Source organism: Lissotriton helveticus, chromosome 12 (assembly GCF_964261635.1).
Source record: "Lissotriton helveticus chromosome 12, aLisHel1.1, whole genome shotgun sequence".
Classification (NCBI taxonomy): domain Eukaryota; kingdom Metazoa; phylum Chordata; class Amphibia; order Caudata; family Salamandridae; genus Lissotriton; species Lissotriton helveticus.
In genome coordinates this window covers 65,643,688-65,659,138 of record NC_136073.1, presented here as the reverse complement: position 1 = coordinate 65,659,138, position 15,451 = coordinate 65,643,688, and the positions used below count along the sequence as shown (strand labels likewise).

Genomic DNA, 15,451 nt, shown 5'->3' with positions numbered 1-15,451 from the left:
GAATGTTACACTATTCACACCAGACCAGCAATGCCACTAATTGTTGGGTGTGTGGTCGACTCCCCCCTTTCCAGACACCGAAGGGAGTTCTGCCACTCTTTCCTTATCCATTTTCACACAATGGTTCGTGTGGAGCATGGTCCACGTTAACGTCATCCTCAAACGATATGTCCCTTCTGAATAGAACATGTTTCCCAGACAAAGAAGGTCTTTCCCATAGAACAGGGTTAGATCTAGAAAATGAAGTATATGATCTAGGTAATTATTCCTCGAATTTCATGGTTTTGAATGTTCAGTCCGAGACTACTCCAGATTTGCCTGCTATTACAGTTCTACCAGTGAAAGGCGAATTATGTGTCAGAAAGAATGGTTCAGTACATGTAGGACATAGTGATTGTACTACTGTGGTCGAGTATAGTGACAGTGGGAAATCTACTTTCAAAGCCTCACGTCATTCGTATTTTGTATGTGGTCAGACCGCATATGTACGTCTGCCCCAAGATTGGGATGGAACATGTTACATTGCTTTCCTACTGCCACCAGTTTTCCTAGCCCCATCCGATTATCACAGAAACACACATCTAGTACACGTTAGACATAGAAGGGAGACCGAGTCCCCAATTGTCGATCAAACTGAAACTGCATTAGAACAGTATCAAGACTTCAATAAAGGTTTCTTTTTCTTCATAGGTCCTGTCCAGAATAGTAAGTTAATACGTAGGCTAACCAGAACTCTTGAAGCAGTAGTGAATGAGACTACTTCCGCTCTAGGTAACTTAACTGAAGAGCAATCTGCTATGAGATTTGTCGTGCTCCAAAATCGTCTCGTCCTTGACGTCATACTGGCCGATAGGGGAGGAGCTTGTAGAGTCATCGGATCTAGTTGCTGCATTTTCATTCCTAATAACGCACCGTCTGTTTATTCAGCTATAACCAGACTTCATAAAATAGCCCATCAGTTACACCAGAATCCAGGCACCTGGACATGGTCCGGTTGGCTCTGGAGTATAATATCTGCCTGGGGATGGAAAGTATTGTCATTCTTAGGTATAGTAGTAATGATCATATTCAGTTGTTGCCTATGTTTACAATGTGGCCCTGCGATTTGCGGCTTGTGTGCTACCTCTTGTATTCCAAGTCCAAAGTCCCGTTCCAAGACAATTCGAGACGAGCAAATGATGCTCTATGAACAGATAGATGGTATCATGAATATTGATGTTTCCTGATGGAAACGTAGGGCACAAGGAGGGAATGAGGAAAATTGAATTTTGCCTTGTCATATGTGCCTACGTGTTCCCCATCCTATGTTATATGTGCATGATCGATATGCATATATCCCCCTATGATCGATTAAAGACGCAATTGTAGTTGTGTCCAACGTTAGTATGCCAGTTTCCAGTTCTCGTGAAAGCAACGAGTATTAGGCCTATGTTGCCAACGTTTTACATTGTGCACGTTAATTCACCGCATTGTCCCCGTTTCCAGGCCTCAAAGGGCCTGAACACCAGATTCAAGCTCCAGTCTCCTGAATTCACTCCGAGGAGCGATGCAGCCCCCACCTGCATCCCTGACCCTTCACTTACTTCCTGCCGCGCAGCGTGGTGCCCGGCCTGGCTCTGCCTGCCTGTCTGCCAAGAATATGTTATGCCTCTAGTTATCAGTTCAGCTCTTCGTCTTCACATTCCTAAGTTAACGAACCGCATAAACAGCTTCAGCTATAGTCTAGTCTTCCTGTCTCCATGCAAGTGAATTACTGAATTAATATCCATAGAAGATTCACAGCACACGCAATACATGTAGAATATATGCATGCACCAGCCTTAGTGTCAAGTAGCCTTTGCCCTGATAACTTTTAGATTCTATCAACATGTACTCCAAACACAAGATACCAGATATGCTATAGGTACATGTCGTCCTGAAATCTCAGACTTTCGTCTCCTCTTCTAGTGCAGAAGTCAGAGCCCCCCAGCTCTCCCCAGTTACACGTCATGGTCCGTTTGCGCGCACCACTAGGTTAAAGGTTCCAGCTGCCCAGGTAGCCCCCTCCATGTATCCACCCATTTATGACACTTCTGTGACGTTCTCATCACATGTCTTTGTACACGCCTTCTTTTTCCGCCCATGTATTCTTATCTTACGTTTGTCACTTGTTACGCCTACTGTAATCAATGCAATTATAATGTTTTCCTATATATACTATGTACTGTTAATGAGACGTTGCAGCTGCCACTCGTGCCATTCTATTTCAGGCTGTTCCGATCCTGTCCCTTCCCTTATGCCTGATTAAAGCCTGTTAAACTCAGATATCCCGGATCCTGCCTCTTATTTATTGAGCTATCTGTTTTATTGAATGCATAGAAAAATAGTACCGGTAATTAATTATTTATTTACCACAACCCAATGAACCTGGTTCTGGAAGCGAAAAGCTTGGCCTTTTTTGTTTTGAAATGTTGCGAAGACACCTTTAGAAAGCTCCTGTCTACAAAGATTTGATTAAGAATTTTGTCTAGGCCTCATTTATGATTTCCTCATAAAGCAGGCTTGGTTCTGTCTTCCTGGTAACTGTATTGCCTTCACTGAAAGGCGCCTGGCCATGGCCCACAACCAGATCCTCTGCAAATCCAGTGATATAGGGCTGGATCGCATTACCCGTGCTTGTTTGGGTAGTGCATGGTGGTCCTGTTGCCTATTTGAATAAGAATGTTTCCCATTGTCAAAGATGTTAGGAAAACCTTGCAGGCTCGGTGCAGTACCATGGGCCCTTGGGAACGGATGTGAAGGGGTCTCCCTCTCTGATCGATTGCCGTGTACAGACGGAGCTCATGGGTAAGCGCATCATCCTGAAAGAGAAGCAAGTCGCAATAATTAGAGTTGGATATTCCTGTTGGAAAGGGACTCCTTGAAGTAGATTTGCCCTCTTGCTCCACCACGTAAGAAACTGCCTTGCAGTCATTGACATGCATAGTTTGTCGTCCCAGTTACTCTTGCATTGTAATTGGGGTTTTGAAGCAGATTTTGGTAAATTAGGCAGTGAAGGGGCCTTGAAACGTTGAGAGTACCCATTCGTTACAACCATGAGTACCCATTTACAATCCTACCACACTCTACCCAGTGCCTCAATATTGCTCCTCCTACTGGAGTGGTTACCGGACAAGGAAGAAGGTAGAAGTTATCGGTGACCACTGGTGAGCTATCGCCCTGAAGAATTGGGTGGCTGAATTGGAGATGATTTGCCCTTAGATCCTCTCTTTTGCTAAGGGTATTTTGGCACTGTTGATAAGGTTGTTGGTGTGGTTAATGGGATCAGCGATGGGACTGAACCCTCCAAGGATAATAACAGAGGTCTCTGGGCCTAAGTGTAACTTGAAGAATTTCTTCTTCTCAACAAAACCCACTGCTTTTAGGGTCTCAGCCTCATCCTTCTTCCTCAGCATTACTTCATCAGTGTGTCTCCTGAACAATGAAGAGCTGAAAATGCAACAATCAGAATTTTCGGTTGTGTATCAAGTTTTAAGGAGGTCAAGCGTAACCAGGAAGAGAGATGCAGAGTAAGGCTATGGAAACAGTCACATGTTGCTAGCTCTGCCGAATCAGTAGCGCCACTGATTACTTGATTTAGGACAAGATTAGCATCATGCACCATCTTGTCAAAATCCTGCCTATTGTGTCCCTGTAGATCTTCTGTGAAGGATTTAAGGCCCTCCATGTTTTCTCTTGCATAATGTACCCAGAGACTAGTAGCATAAACTGTCGTTAGTGTGGTGGTGGAAGTACCATATATTTTTTTTCTGACGACATTCAGCTTTTTTACTCTCTCTGTAAAGTGGCGCGGTCTTCATAGTAACTGACACTGGTGTCTGCGATGATTACAGTGGGGTTCTTAATTTTCGATGCACCTCTCGCCAAAATACTATGAGAAAGGCAGATGTTATACTCTTGAGAATTCCTCAATGCGGAACATACAGGAACAGTGGATGTGTAATAGGGCCAACAATCCATGGAGCGTAAACGAGAGCTAGAAAAAGAAGAAATTGGCAGAGATTGTAGGATGTTAACATGGTCTTCATTTTATCTTTCAAACAGCATTAGGTTCTTGTGCTCCATTGTGTTGCTGTCAGAGTCAATTTCGGGCAACACTCAGTGCTTCTTTGGAACTGTACATACATTTTTAGATGTCTAATTGTATTTCTTTGTTATATTTCTATGCTTTATGGATTAATTTTTATATGTCTGAAATAAACATGAATGAGTGTTGCTTCTGGCCTGTGGCCCCTGCGGAGACTATAATCCACATTACACTACTAGCCAGAGGTCGGGCCCGGACAACAAATAGAAGACAAATCATGGGGAGATCTTCATGGAGCATCAGTCGTAGGCCAGAAGGTATCAGACAGGTAGGATGGCGGTTCTGATCTTTAACATTGGTTATCCACCTTGGTCCCTTCTACTGATTCAGAAGATATTATGAATGATCTCACCTTGTAAGGCAGCAGGGTATATTTCATGACAGCACGTGCATCATTCTACGTAACACTGCATGCAGTATCAGTTACTTACCAGCAACCCTGCCTATCCTGCACTGCATCAACTTGACTGATTCACTGCCTGTGATGAATTATCCCTCAATGTCAGGGGACCAGTGATAATTCATGGCAGGATCTAAAGAAAAAGATGTTTATCCTTAACCTCCCCAAACGAACCCACATTGCCCCCCACCCCCTGAGAGACCCCCACTGGCTCCCCATCTAGAAGAGATGCCAATTCAAGATCCTCACGCACACCTACAAAGCCCTCCACGACCTAGGACCAGCCTACCTCAATCACGACTGAATTTCCACTAACCCTCTGGACACCAGCACTCCTCCTCTTGAGTAGGGAACGTAGTTACAGTGGGGACGGGCCAGAGCTCCAGAGTCACAGGACTCCTGATCCACGGAGGGTAGGTCAGTCACGGAGTGCAACCACCACTGATGAGTGGGTCATAACCCCAGTGAGCGTCCCGAAACTCCGGAGCACCGGCCCTTTCCCCAGTAACTATGGTCCCTACTCCGTAGGAACCTTGTTGCAGTTGGTGAATTTTGGTGAGGGTATGGTTATAATTTCTTTACACATATATAAGTGCCACCCATCTATGAGTAGCAAGTAGGGTATCTAGGTCCTGATGAAATGCCACGATCCTTATGACACATAGGGCATGAAACATGTTGACCATTATCCTGACTCATAACACTTGATGAGACCATTATAATCTCTTTATGCAAATATCACAGGTTTTAATCATGACATGAAACCAGCTAAATAAAGTTAATACAGCTAGTTCTCAGTTATTTTTAAACGTATCCACCCCATACTCTACTCACTCTTGTACATACAACACGGTTCCCACACACACCCACTTTATCTACGGCTAAAACCATGGGGAAAAGATCTCCGGCAAAGAGCCCCCCTGTGGGGCCCGTTGGGCATTGCAGTGCCGGCCCAACGAGGAGCTGCCCTATGATGAAGCATGACACCACCCGGGGTGTGTGAGGGCCCTTGCTCCTTACAGGAGATATTCCCCTTTCCATTTGGGTCTCCAAACCCATTTTCCTTCCTTCTGCTAGGAACAGCACACCTCGAGATTCACAATTCTTCGATGGCATGGATCAGTAACAGGTTTCATGGCTCTCAATGCTCAGTCGTTTGGAAGGGCCGTATTATATGACCTGATACAAGTTAAGGTGCCGAAGATGAAGCCGCCCACCAGATACCTACACTGTTGTGAATGAAGAGTTGCAGTTTGCTGGGTGGGTAGTCCAGGGTCATGAGCCGTTCCAGGAACTCGGGCAAGAACGGCGTGGGCTGCTCAATGAAGACCCCAAAGAGCACCTGGGGAAGCATGTCCTCCTGCAACAAGAGAGCAAAGAAAGACTGGTCACTACACAGGACCAAATAATAACACACTTGTTCAGTCAGTAGCTGTCCCCCCCTCTTTCTCTCCCACCTTCCAAAGAAAACAAGGGCCCCAAATGGACATCATAGTCACCAGCCGCAAGATGAACTAGAAGTAGGGTGATGCCGGACTTGCTAGCACTCCTGCGGGGAGGGGTGGGGTTGGCAGCTTCATTATCATTTGTATGGGTCTGTGAATCAACTTTGAGATGGCTGCTAATGACCAACTAGAGCTTAATGCCCAGTTGCAATGGGCTGCCCATCACTTAATGTGATGATGGGGATGGTAATTACAACCCGGAAGGGGCTCTCAGGTATCAAAGATCAGTGATGTGAGGTGGAGGTGGAGGTCTGCAAAGCGTAACAGGTGACCCATGTTTACTCAAGCTGGGACGATGCACAGGTTTGCAGCACGTTAGCAAGCAAGGCCATTGTGCAGTATTGGTGTGTGTTTATATACATTGACAATGAGGCCTGATTTGCAATGTACCAGTTGATGTTATGATTCCCTGGCCATGTGTACATCCAGTACTGCAGTGTGTGGCATGCAGAGATACCTCCGGGCAGGATGAGGCAGTGTACGGTATTGCCAGGGGTAGTGTGGGAGCCACCCTTGCACCAGTGTATGGTATGAAAAAGCACGGAAGGCAGGTTGGCCCTAGCTAGGATGTTACACAGGGTTCCATTGGAAAATGCAGTGGTGGCGTAAGTAAGAAACCAAGCAGGGTGGATGAAGGCATGCACTAGGACTCTGAGCCGCTTCCACACTGTGAGTGGGAGTCCACCCATCCGCTACTCATACCTCCACTCCGGACATATCCAACAGCCCGTCGCCGCAGATCTCGCAGCCGCCCTCATACGTCCAGGCATTCGGCACATAGTTGCCCAGGTAGTTTAACTGCAGCTGTGGAAGAAAGAGACAAGGTTTCAGGGTCCACGCCATCCAGTTTAGACTCTGTGTGCACTACGGTCCATTTCACAGCAGAAATAGCACTGAGCATCTTTAAACTGGGAGTCCTTTGTCTGTATGATGACTGGGAACTGTGAAACTGAGCGCTGCAGCATCTTATGAGGTCCAACAACCACCCCTGTGACCCCCTTTGTGACTTGACTCTGCTCTAAGCAGGGAACAGATGGGATCTCGGCCATTCAGTAACCCTAGGAGTGTGAGGCACTATTAAAAGAATGCTACCCATATGGCCCGCTGTTCTCTCGCGTCAAATTACCAGATGCGACAAGGGGCCAGGTTTTACCAGATGCAAGCCCAGGTAAACCCACTCAATGCCAGGGCAGAGGCTGCGGGCAGACACAGGCGGCACCCCACCTGACCCCTTCCTGCATCACGGAGCACTGCCTCAGCCACAGGCGAGCCTGCCTGGACCCCTGCCACCCTCAGACCAGGCTTCACCCTGTCCCCCACCCCCACACAATTTACCACCTGCGAAAACAAAGGCTGTACATTGGAGCCAAAATATCCCCAGAACCCGGAATAGCCATGGGAGAAACAACACAGGCATCCTGAATGGTTTATCCCCAAGAACTCTAAAGCAATCCTTCTTTGGCGCCGCCCTTAAAACCTGAAATGCTATCCCACCTACCATCGGGACAATTCCCTCGCACATCCTCTTCAGATGGAACTGAACTCCTACACTACCTTTCTACCCAGGGCTTTAAGTGGTCCGGGTCTCAACGGTGCTGAACATCAGCAGTTTTTTAAAGGGGGCCTTGAAACAGGTCTCTATCGGGCTCTGTTTTGAGCCCTGGCACAGGCGGTCCTTTTTTTTCTGGACTGCAGTGACAGTAGGCACATCGATGGGCGCTGCTCACACTGCTCACTTCTCACTAGTGGAGACCTTACGGCATGACGTCATGCCAGGTGAGCGTGTAGGGGGAAGGGAAATCCATTAAAGAGAGTAATTTTCTCTATGTATTGCCCTTTTCTTCTTGAAAATGAGGAGCAGCAACATTGTTGTAATGTCACCAGGGCTATAAGTGGAAGTTTTTTCATTATTATATAGCAAGCTATAGTTGCTGCTTATTTATCTTATGCATCTAACAACCATTGACAAAGCCCAATAGCTCTTATTTGTTGTAGGTATGACGTTACGATCTGGATGCAATGACAGAAATAGCAAAATACCAAACAGCAAAATACCAGTGGGGTGTGGGGAAGGGGGTGGGGGGCACACTATGCTAAGAAGAGATTTTTATTTTATGTGGTTTTAAGCCACGCCCTTAATTACATTGACCACGCCCCTTTGAAAGACCTCCCAGGTTTTTCATCCCACTTAAAGCCCTGTTCCTACCTCTTTATTAACCTGCCTTCTCAGAATGCTTGCCTCTCAATCAGCACAGAATGCTTGCCTCTCAATCAGCAATGGACTTTAATTAGCCCAGCAGGGTCACGCGCACTACTTTACCCCGGCCTCTGTGCATCGGTCAACAGCATCAGCCGTACTGACGGCCACCCCACGAGTGCCCCACTGCACCAACAGGAAGGTCCTTCTTCGGAGCTCAGAACACTGGCACCGCGACGCAGCAATCTGCCATGGGGCTCCTTGCTCTGGGACTTGGGGGCATTATTCAAGGAAAGATCGATGGCCCAATCCTTTTCAGGCAACGCAGTGTGAATCTGGAACTCCCTTCTGCCTCAGCTCTGGACCACCACCTCCTCCCAGGCCTTCAAAACTGACCTCAAAGTTCTCCTCCTTCAAAGACACTTCCAAATGTAATTCACACCCTCTCTATTATCTGAAGGAAGACCCTCCATTATAGAGAATCCTTTTCTCCATGACTATGGAAGTGCCTTCCCAGTGTGTTCTGCCATTTATTGCAGTATTATCCTTCTACCTCTGTTTGGTACTCGTTTGTAACATGCACAAGCCACTTTTCTCTTGTAACACACTATTTGCTACCTCTTACATTTTGTTTGCTTTAGATTCTTGCACAAGTGCCACCACTGCCTACGTAACATTTGTTTTTGTGTTTGAGTGTCTGCCATATATTGCAGCACTATACCTCTACTTGTACTTTGTACGCTTTTGTAACCTGCACATATGTCACTTTTTCCTCCTGTAATGCACCGTTTGCTACCTCTTGTATTTTGTTTGCTCACAATTGTCATTTTTGCCTCATGTAACTTAACGGTTGCTTTTGTAATTTGTTCACTTGTAATGTTCTCCTCATTTATCAGTTCTGTTCCTATTGTGAAGCGCTCTGACACCTTCGTGTAAAGTACGCGCTATACAAAAACGCATAAAATAAATAAACCATATAAACAAGCATTGAAAATGCAATAGGTCTCGCAATAGAAGAGTTTGACATTTTTCGTTTTGCATATAGATGAGTGGCGTTGCGTGGATGAGTGGCGTTGCGTGGATGAGTGGCGTTGCGTGGGTGAGTGGCGTTGCGTGGGTGAGTGGCGTTGCGTGGCTGAGCGGCGTTGCGTGGCTGAGCGGCGTTGCGTGGCTGAGCGGCGTTGCTTGGCTGAGCGGCGTTGCGTGGCTGAGTGGCGTTGCGTGGGTGAGTGGCGTTGCGTGGGTGAGTGGCGTTGCGTGGGTGAGTGGCGTTGCGTGGGTGTGTGGCGTTGCGTGGGTGAGTGGCGTTGCGTGGGTGTGTGGCGTTGCGTGTGTGTGTGGCGTTGCGTGTGTGTGTGTGTGGCGTTGCGTGTGTGTGTGGCGTTGCGTGGGTGAGTGGCGTTGCGTGGGTGAGTGGCGTTGCGTGGGTGAGTGGCGTTGCGTGGGTGAGTGGCGTTGCGTGGGTGAGTGGCGTTGCGTGGGTGAGTGGCGTTGCGTGGGTGAGTGGCGTTGCGTGGGTGAGTGGCGTTGCGTGGGTGAGTGGCGTTGCGTGGGTGAGTGGCGTTGCGTGGGTGAGTGGCGTTGCGTGGGTGAGTGGCGTTGCGTGTGTGAGTGGCGTTGCGTGTGTGAGTGGCGTTGCGTGTGTGAGTGGCGTTGCGTGTGTGTGGCGTTGCGTGTGTGTGGCGTTGCGTGTGTGTGTGGCGTTGCGTGGGTGAGTGGCGTTGCGTGGGTGAGTGGCGTTGCGTGGGTGAGTGGCGTTGCGTGGGTGAGTGGCGTTGCGTGGGTGAGTGGCGTTGCGTGGGTGAGTGGCGTTGCGTGGGTGAGTGGCGTTGCGTGGGTGAGTGGCGTTGCGTGGGAGAGTGGCGTTGCGTGGGTGAGTGGCGTTGCGTGGTTGAGTGGCGTTGCGTGTGTGAGTGGCGTTGCGTGTGTGAGTGGCGTTGCATGTGTGAGTGGCGTTGCATGTGTGAGTGGCGTTGCATGTGTGTGTGGCGTTGCGTGTGTGAGTGGCGTTGCGTGTGTGAGTGGCGTTGCGTGTGTGAGTGGCGTTGCGTGTGTGAGTGGCGTTGCGTGTGTGAGTGGCGTTGCGTGGCTGAGTGGCGTTGCGTGGCTGAGTGGCGTTGCGTGGCTGAGTGGCGTTGCGTGGCTGAGTGGCGTTGCGTGGCTGAGTGGCGTTGCGTGGCTGAGTGGCGTTGCGTGGCTGAGTGGCGTTGCGTGGCTGAGTGGCGTTGCATGTGTGAGTGGCGTTGCATGTGTGAGTGGCGTTGCGTGTGTGTGTGGCGTTGCGTGTGTGGCGTTGCGTGTGTGAGTGGCGTTGCGTGTGTGAGTGGCGTTGCGTGTGTGAGTGGCGTTGCGAGTGTGAGTGGCGTTGCGTGTGTGAGTGGCGTTGCGTGTGTGAGTGGCGTTGCGTGGGTGAGTGGCGTTGCGTGGGTGAGTGGCGTTGCGTGGGTGAGTGGCGTTGCATGGGTGAGTGGCGTTGCGTGGGTGAGTGAATGGTTAGCTGTTGCTTATGCGACGTATAGCACTTAATACTAAAGTAGGCAGACCTTCTTAGCCTTTGTGAGAATAATAGCAAAATAAAAATAAAAACCAGATCAAGTCAAGGACGCAAACGGCACCATGCTATTGTTTATTTACTCAGATGATTTGCATAAAAATGTAACTTGTGAGCACGTTTCTCTAACTCTCCAATAATCCCATTACAACACTTTGTACAAATGAGATTGGGACTCATCCTTCCGAAGTCGAGAAAAATGTGCAACGCTGTGTTGAAGTTAATTTTTTTAATTAACAAAATGCAAATAATGTGGAGAGATTTCAAGTGATTCAGGAATGGGCGCCCTTGTAAAGAGAAAGTACGGCCGGCCTGGGCAGTGATAGGGGAGGAGGGAGGAGAAATGCGAGTCACGGCAGCAGCAGCCTTTGATGTGCCTGCCGGCCGGCCGTGAGTAATTAGGGGGTGAGAAATGCGCTCGGAGGGCTGCCTTTGATGTGGTAATGCGAGGCAGGCAGGCAGGCGGCTGGTGGCATTGTGCACGCGCTTTTTAGGGCTTGCGCAAGCGCAATGACCTAAAAAGCACATGCACTTGAAGGAATCGCCAGTGGAATCGCCAGTGGATAAACACTGGATAAGCCCCTATAGAGCTTCGCCAGCTATGCGCTGAAGCGCATCAGCAGGCGAGCCCTAAAAAGGCAAGCAGAGGGCGCACAAACATGCGTTGTTGGACTGCATCCCTTTTGGTCTCACCGACCTCTAATATTTCCGCTAGGTGGCGCTATTCTCCGAGCTTTGGAAGGAAGACGTTAATCGCTAGCTGCAGGCTGTAGAAACGGCTCCAGGGTTAAACACATATAAAAGATGAACGGGCGGAGCTGCAGCTGGAAAGGTCTCAGTCAGAGACAGTAGACCAACTTGTATCAAAGTATGCACCGTCCGGGGGCTCCGAGGGCTCGGCTGCCACGTAATAGGCAAGGGAAATAACAATTCTTCAAGATAAACTACTTAACGAAGTTGCAGTACATGCGAGTATGGTAGATATGTCGGAAGTGGAGCAACCTCTGAGGCCTCAGAGGCAGCTCCCATTTCTGCCCTGAAGAAGACCCCTTTCTTTATTTTTTATTTTAGAGGTTTTATATAGCGCTGGCTGGACCCGGGGGCATCAGAGCGCTTTACATTTTGTGAGCTAGACGGTCAAAAAAACAGGGACCCCAAAAACATAACAGTATAGTATATACACAACATATAAGTCAACATATGGGGGACTTCAGGAAGATAAATATGGGAAGACAAAAAACATCATACTGTGGAGAAAGTGATAATTATAATTACATAAGGCACAAGATTAAGAAGAGCGCTGGGAAAATAGGGCAGTCAGGAAAGGGAAGATAGTGGTCAGTTAAGTTGATAAGGAAAGGGAGGGCAGGGCAGTAAGTGTAGGGGGTTGGAGAGGGATGATGAGGGCTGAGGGTTGACGACGGACGGGGGTGCAGGGGAATACGAGGGTGGTAGACAGGGAGGGGATGTGATGAGAGGAAGGACGGGTAGGGCTGGTCACGGGGGGAGGGGGGGCGCGGAAGCATCTACGGTCGGACAGAAGTGGCTGGTGTAGGGGAGCAGAAAGGGGTTAGGGTCCCCAGTATTTATTGAGGAGATGTAGTTTGAGTTCTTTTTTGAAGCTAGAATAGGAAGGATTGCATCAAAGGTTAGTGGGAAGGGCATTCCATATGCAGGGAGCATTGCCGGAAAAGGATCGAGACTGAGTGGTTTTCTTTTTCAGTAGGGGGGGATAAGAAGGAAGGAGTTAGTGCTTCTCAGGGATCGGGAGCAGCCGGCTTTACTAAGTTTGTTAGTGAGGTAGGATGGTGTGTTCTGATGGAGAGTTTTCTGTGTAATGCAGGCCGTTTTGTAAGTGGACCTACCTTCAATGGGGAGCCATTTAAGGGTTTTGAGGGCAGGGGAAATGTGGTCGCATCGTTTGCAGTCAATGATAAGCCTTGCTGCAAGGTAGAGAACATATTTTAGAGGTGCTAGGTGGATCTTGGGAATTCCAGTAAGAATGGCATTGCCGTAGTCAATTCGAGAGAGGACAAGGGATTGGACAGCTAGTTTGAAGTCGTCTCTTGGGATGAAGGGCTTGATTTTCTTAAGGTGGCGGAAAGTGAAGATGGCCCCTTTGGCAGAATTGTCGATGTGGACCTTGAGGATGAGGAGGTTGTCAAGGGAGATCCCTAGTGATTTGACTGAGGCGGGCAGGGATAAGGAGCAGTTGAGGGCATTAAGGTCTGTGATCCAGTTCTGAATGGGGAGCTGGTTGTTTTTTGGGGAAAAAAGAATAATTTTTTTTTTTTGGGGGTTAAGTTTCAGGTGGTTCATGTGGAACCAGGCTTGAATCTTGATGAGGGTGTTGTTGAGGTGAATGATGTCGGCATGAGTTTTAATCTTATAGTAGAGTTGGGTGTCGCCGGTGTAGAGATGGTAGTTGATCCCGGCTTGTTTGAGAATAAGTGTAAGGGGTTCCATGAAGAGGTTAAAGAGAGGGAGAGAGGATAGATCCTTGCGGAACTCCTAAGGAGGTGGGGGTAGGGTTAGATAGGCAGTTATGGACTTTGATTTGTTGAGTGCGGTGTTGAAGGTAAGAGACAAACCATTTGTGTGTCATACCATTTAGGCCGAATCTATCTCTAAGAACATTAAGTGGAGCAGAGTGATTAACAGTATCAAACGCTGCGGAGAGATCTAAGAGGATCAGAAGTCTAGATTCGCCATTGTCGAGTGAGTGGTGGATGTCGTCTACAATATTGAGCATGGCGGTTTCCGTACTGCATCCTCTCCTAAAGCCAGATTGGAAGGGGTCAAGTAAGTTAAAGTGTTCAATGTGTCTGTCTAGTTGGAGAAGTACGCATTTTTCCAGGGCTTTAGAGAGAAGGGGAAGGTTGGAGATGGGACGGAGATTGTGGAGGTCATTTGGGTCCGCCAGTGATTTTTGATAATGGGGGTGATTTGTCCAAGTTGCAAGGAAGAGGGGACACAGCCGGTGGCAAGGGAGGTGTTGATAATCGCGGTCCAGGAAGGGGTGATGATGTGTTTGAGGTTTTGGACAAGATTGGAGGGGAGTGGGTCTTTGGAGTGGGAGGAAGGCTCAAGTTTGGTGATGATGTTGAAGACGTCTCTTTCAGTGACTGGCTGGAAGTTAAGCCATTCGGCATTATTTTTAAGAAGAGAGTTAGGTAGCTTGGGGTCCAGGAGAATGTGGGGCAGGGAAGGGAGAGGGAGATCAGAGTTACGGTGGGTGGTATTGGCCTTTACCCTAGACCCGGGTTATCAAGTGTTTAGACAACAATGTGAAATCAATAACTCAATATGGATTATATGAAATGTGTTAACAATTCTCAGAGAGGTTCTAGACTTAGATACATCTAGAGAATGGTTTCTAACTGTTCCGCTCATTCTTCTTTATCTAATTCACGAGCACTTCATCCACCACCTTTCCACTTGCACCTATCTTGGCGCAACTGCTCAAAAGTGTTCTTTAATTGCATTCAAAGTTTTTATGCAATTAATCTTTCAACTTAATACCAAATTGCTAAAATATAATAATGAAAAATTTAAATCTAAATCTATTTTGTTTGCTTTTGCTTGGTTTTAAATAAGTCCTAACAAAGTCGTTAAGTAGTTCTCTTGAAGAATTGTTCTTTTCCGTTTGGACCACTTGTGTCTCTTTTCATACACTACCCAGGTCCTACGGATTATTTGGGTTTGCCCATTGTTTGTAATGACGTAATAGGTAAGGACATAGCTCCAAAGCGGCGCCAATGGGAAAGAGCCGGGATCCGTACCCCGGGCGACAGCACCTGGTGAGTGGGCCGCTGTACACCCGCTATGAAGCCTTTACAATGGAAGCAAGGCTCGGCCGTGAGTCTGTCGGGCGGAAGAACCACCACTGGATGGGTGCAAGTGGGGCAGGGCTCAGCTTACGTGCCAGGGCCAGCGCACAGCTTGTACCCCTGCTAGTGCGAATTGAGCCCACACACGTCTGGTAAGTATCACACTTGCTGATGCCCCATGGACAACATGGACCCATCTCTGGCTGCATCTTAGCAAACAGCCTATTACGAGCTTTGGCCATCAGTGTCCGTTGGCAACATGGACCCATCTCCGCTGTATCCTAGCAAACAGCCTATTACGAGCTTTGGCCCTCAGTGACCATGGGCAATGTGGACCCATCTTCAGCTGCATCCTAGCGAACAGCCTACTACAAGCTTTGGCCATCAGTGACCGTGGGCAACAAGGAACCATCTCCGCTGTATCCTAGCAAACAGCCTATTACGAGCTTTGGCCATGAGTGACTGTGGGAAACATGGACCCATCTCCAGCTGTATCCTGGCCAACGGCCTATTACGAGCTTTGGCCAAGAGTGACCGTGGGCAACATGGACTCATGAAGAAACAACTGTATTTTGAGGGTCAAGGGGACAATATTTACCGACCTCGCCTAGTCAAAAACCCCTACTGAGAACGTAAATAACAAGAAATAAACTAGGAGGTCTTAATTAAATGAAGGAAAACGACCACAATAAGTTGACCAACACTTCTATCACAACTAACGGTGAGGGTCCATCAGTGATGAGAGTCCTATCAGCCCACCCATTTGGCGGAACCTCGTCATCTAGGACCTTATCAGCAGGTGTTCATCTGGCCAAGCTCAGTTGTATTTGCTCGGTGCCAAC

The 15,451-nt window shown here is 48.1% G+C and overlaps 1 protein-coding gene across 1 annotated transcript in view; it reads right to left on the bottom strand.

Moving 5' to 3' along the window:
• PLOD3 (procollagen-lysine,2-oxoglutarate 5-dioxygenase 3) overlaps nucleotides 1-15,451 on the bottom strand; it is a 347,896-nt gene that overhangs the window by 65,776 nt on the left and 266,669 nt on the right. The window contains exons 8-9 of the mRNA XM_078669457.1: nucleotides 6,734-6,835; nucleotides 5,755-5,886 (exon numbers count right to left, since the gene is read on the bottom strand). Of these exons, the coding sequence (XP_078525583.1) occupies nucleotides 5,755-5,886; nucleotides 6,734-6,835 (234 nt within the window). The remainder of the gene's footprint in view (nucleotides 1-5,754; nucleotides 5,887-6,733; nucleotides 6,836-15,451) is intronic.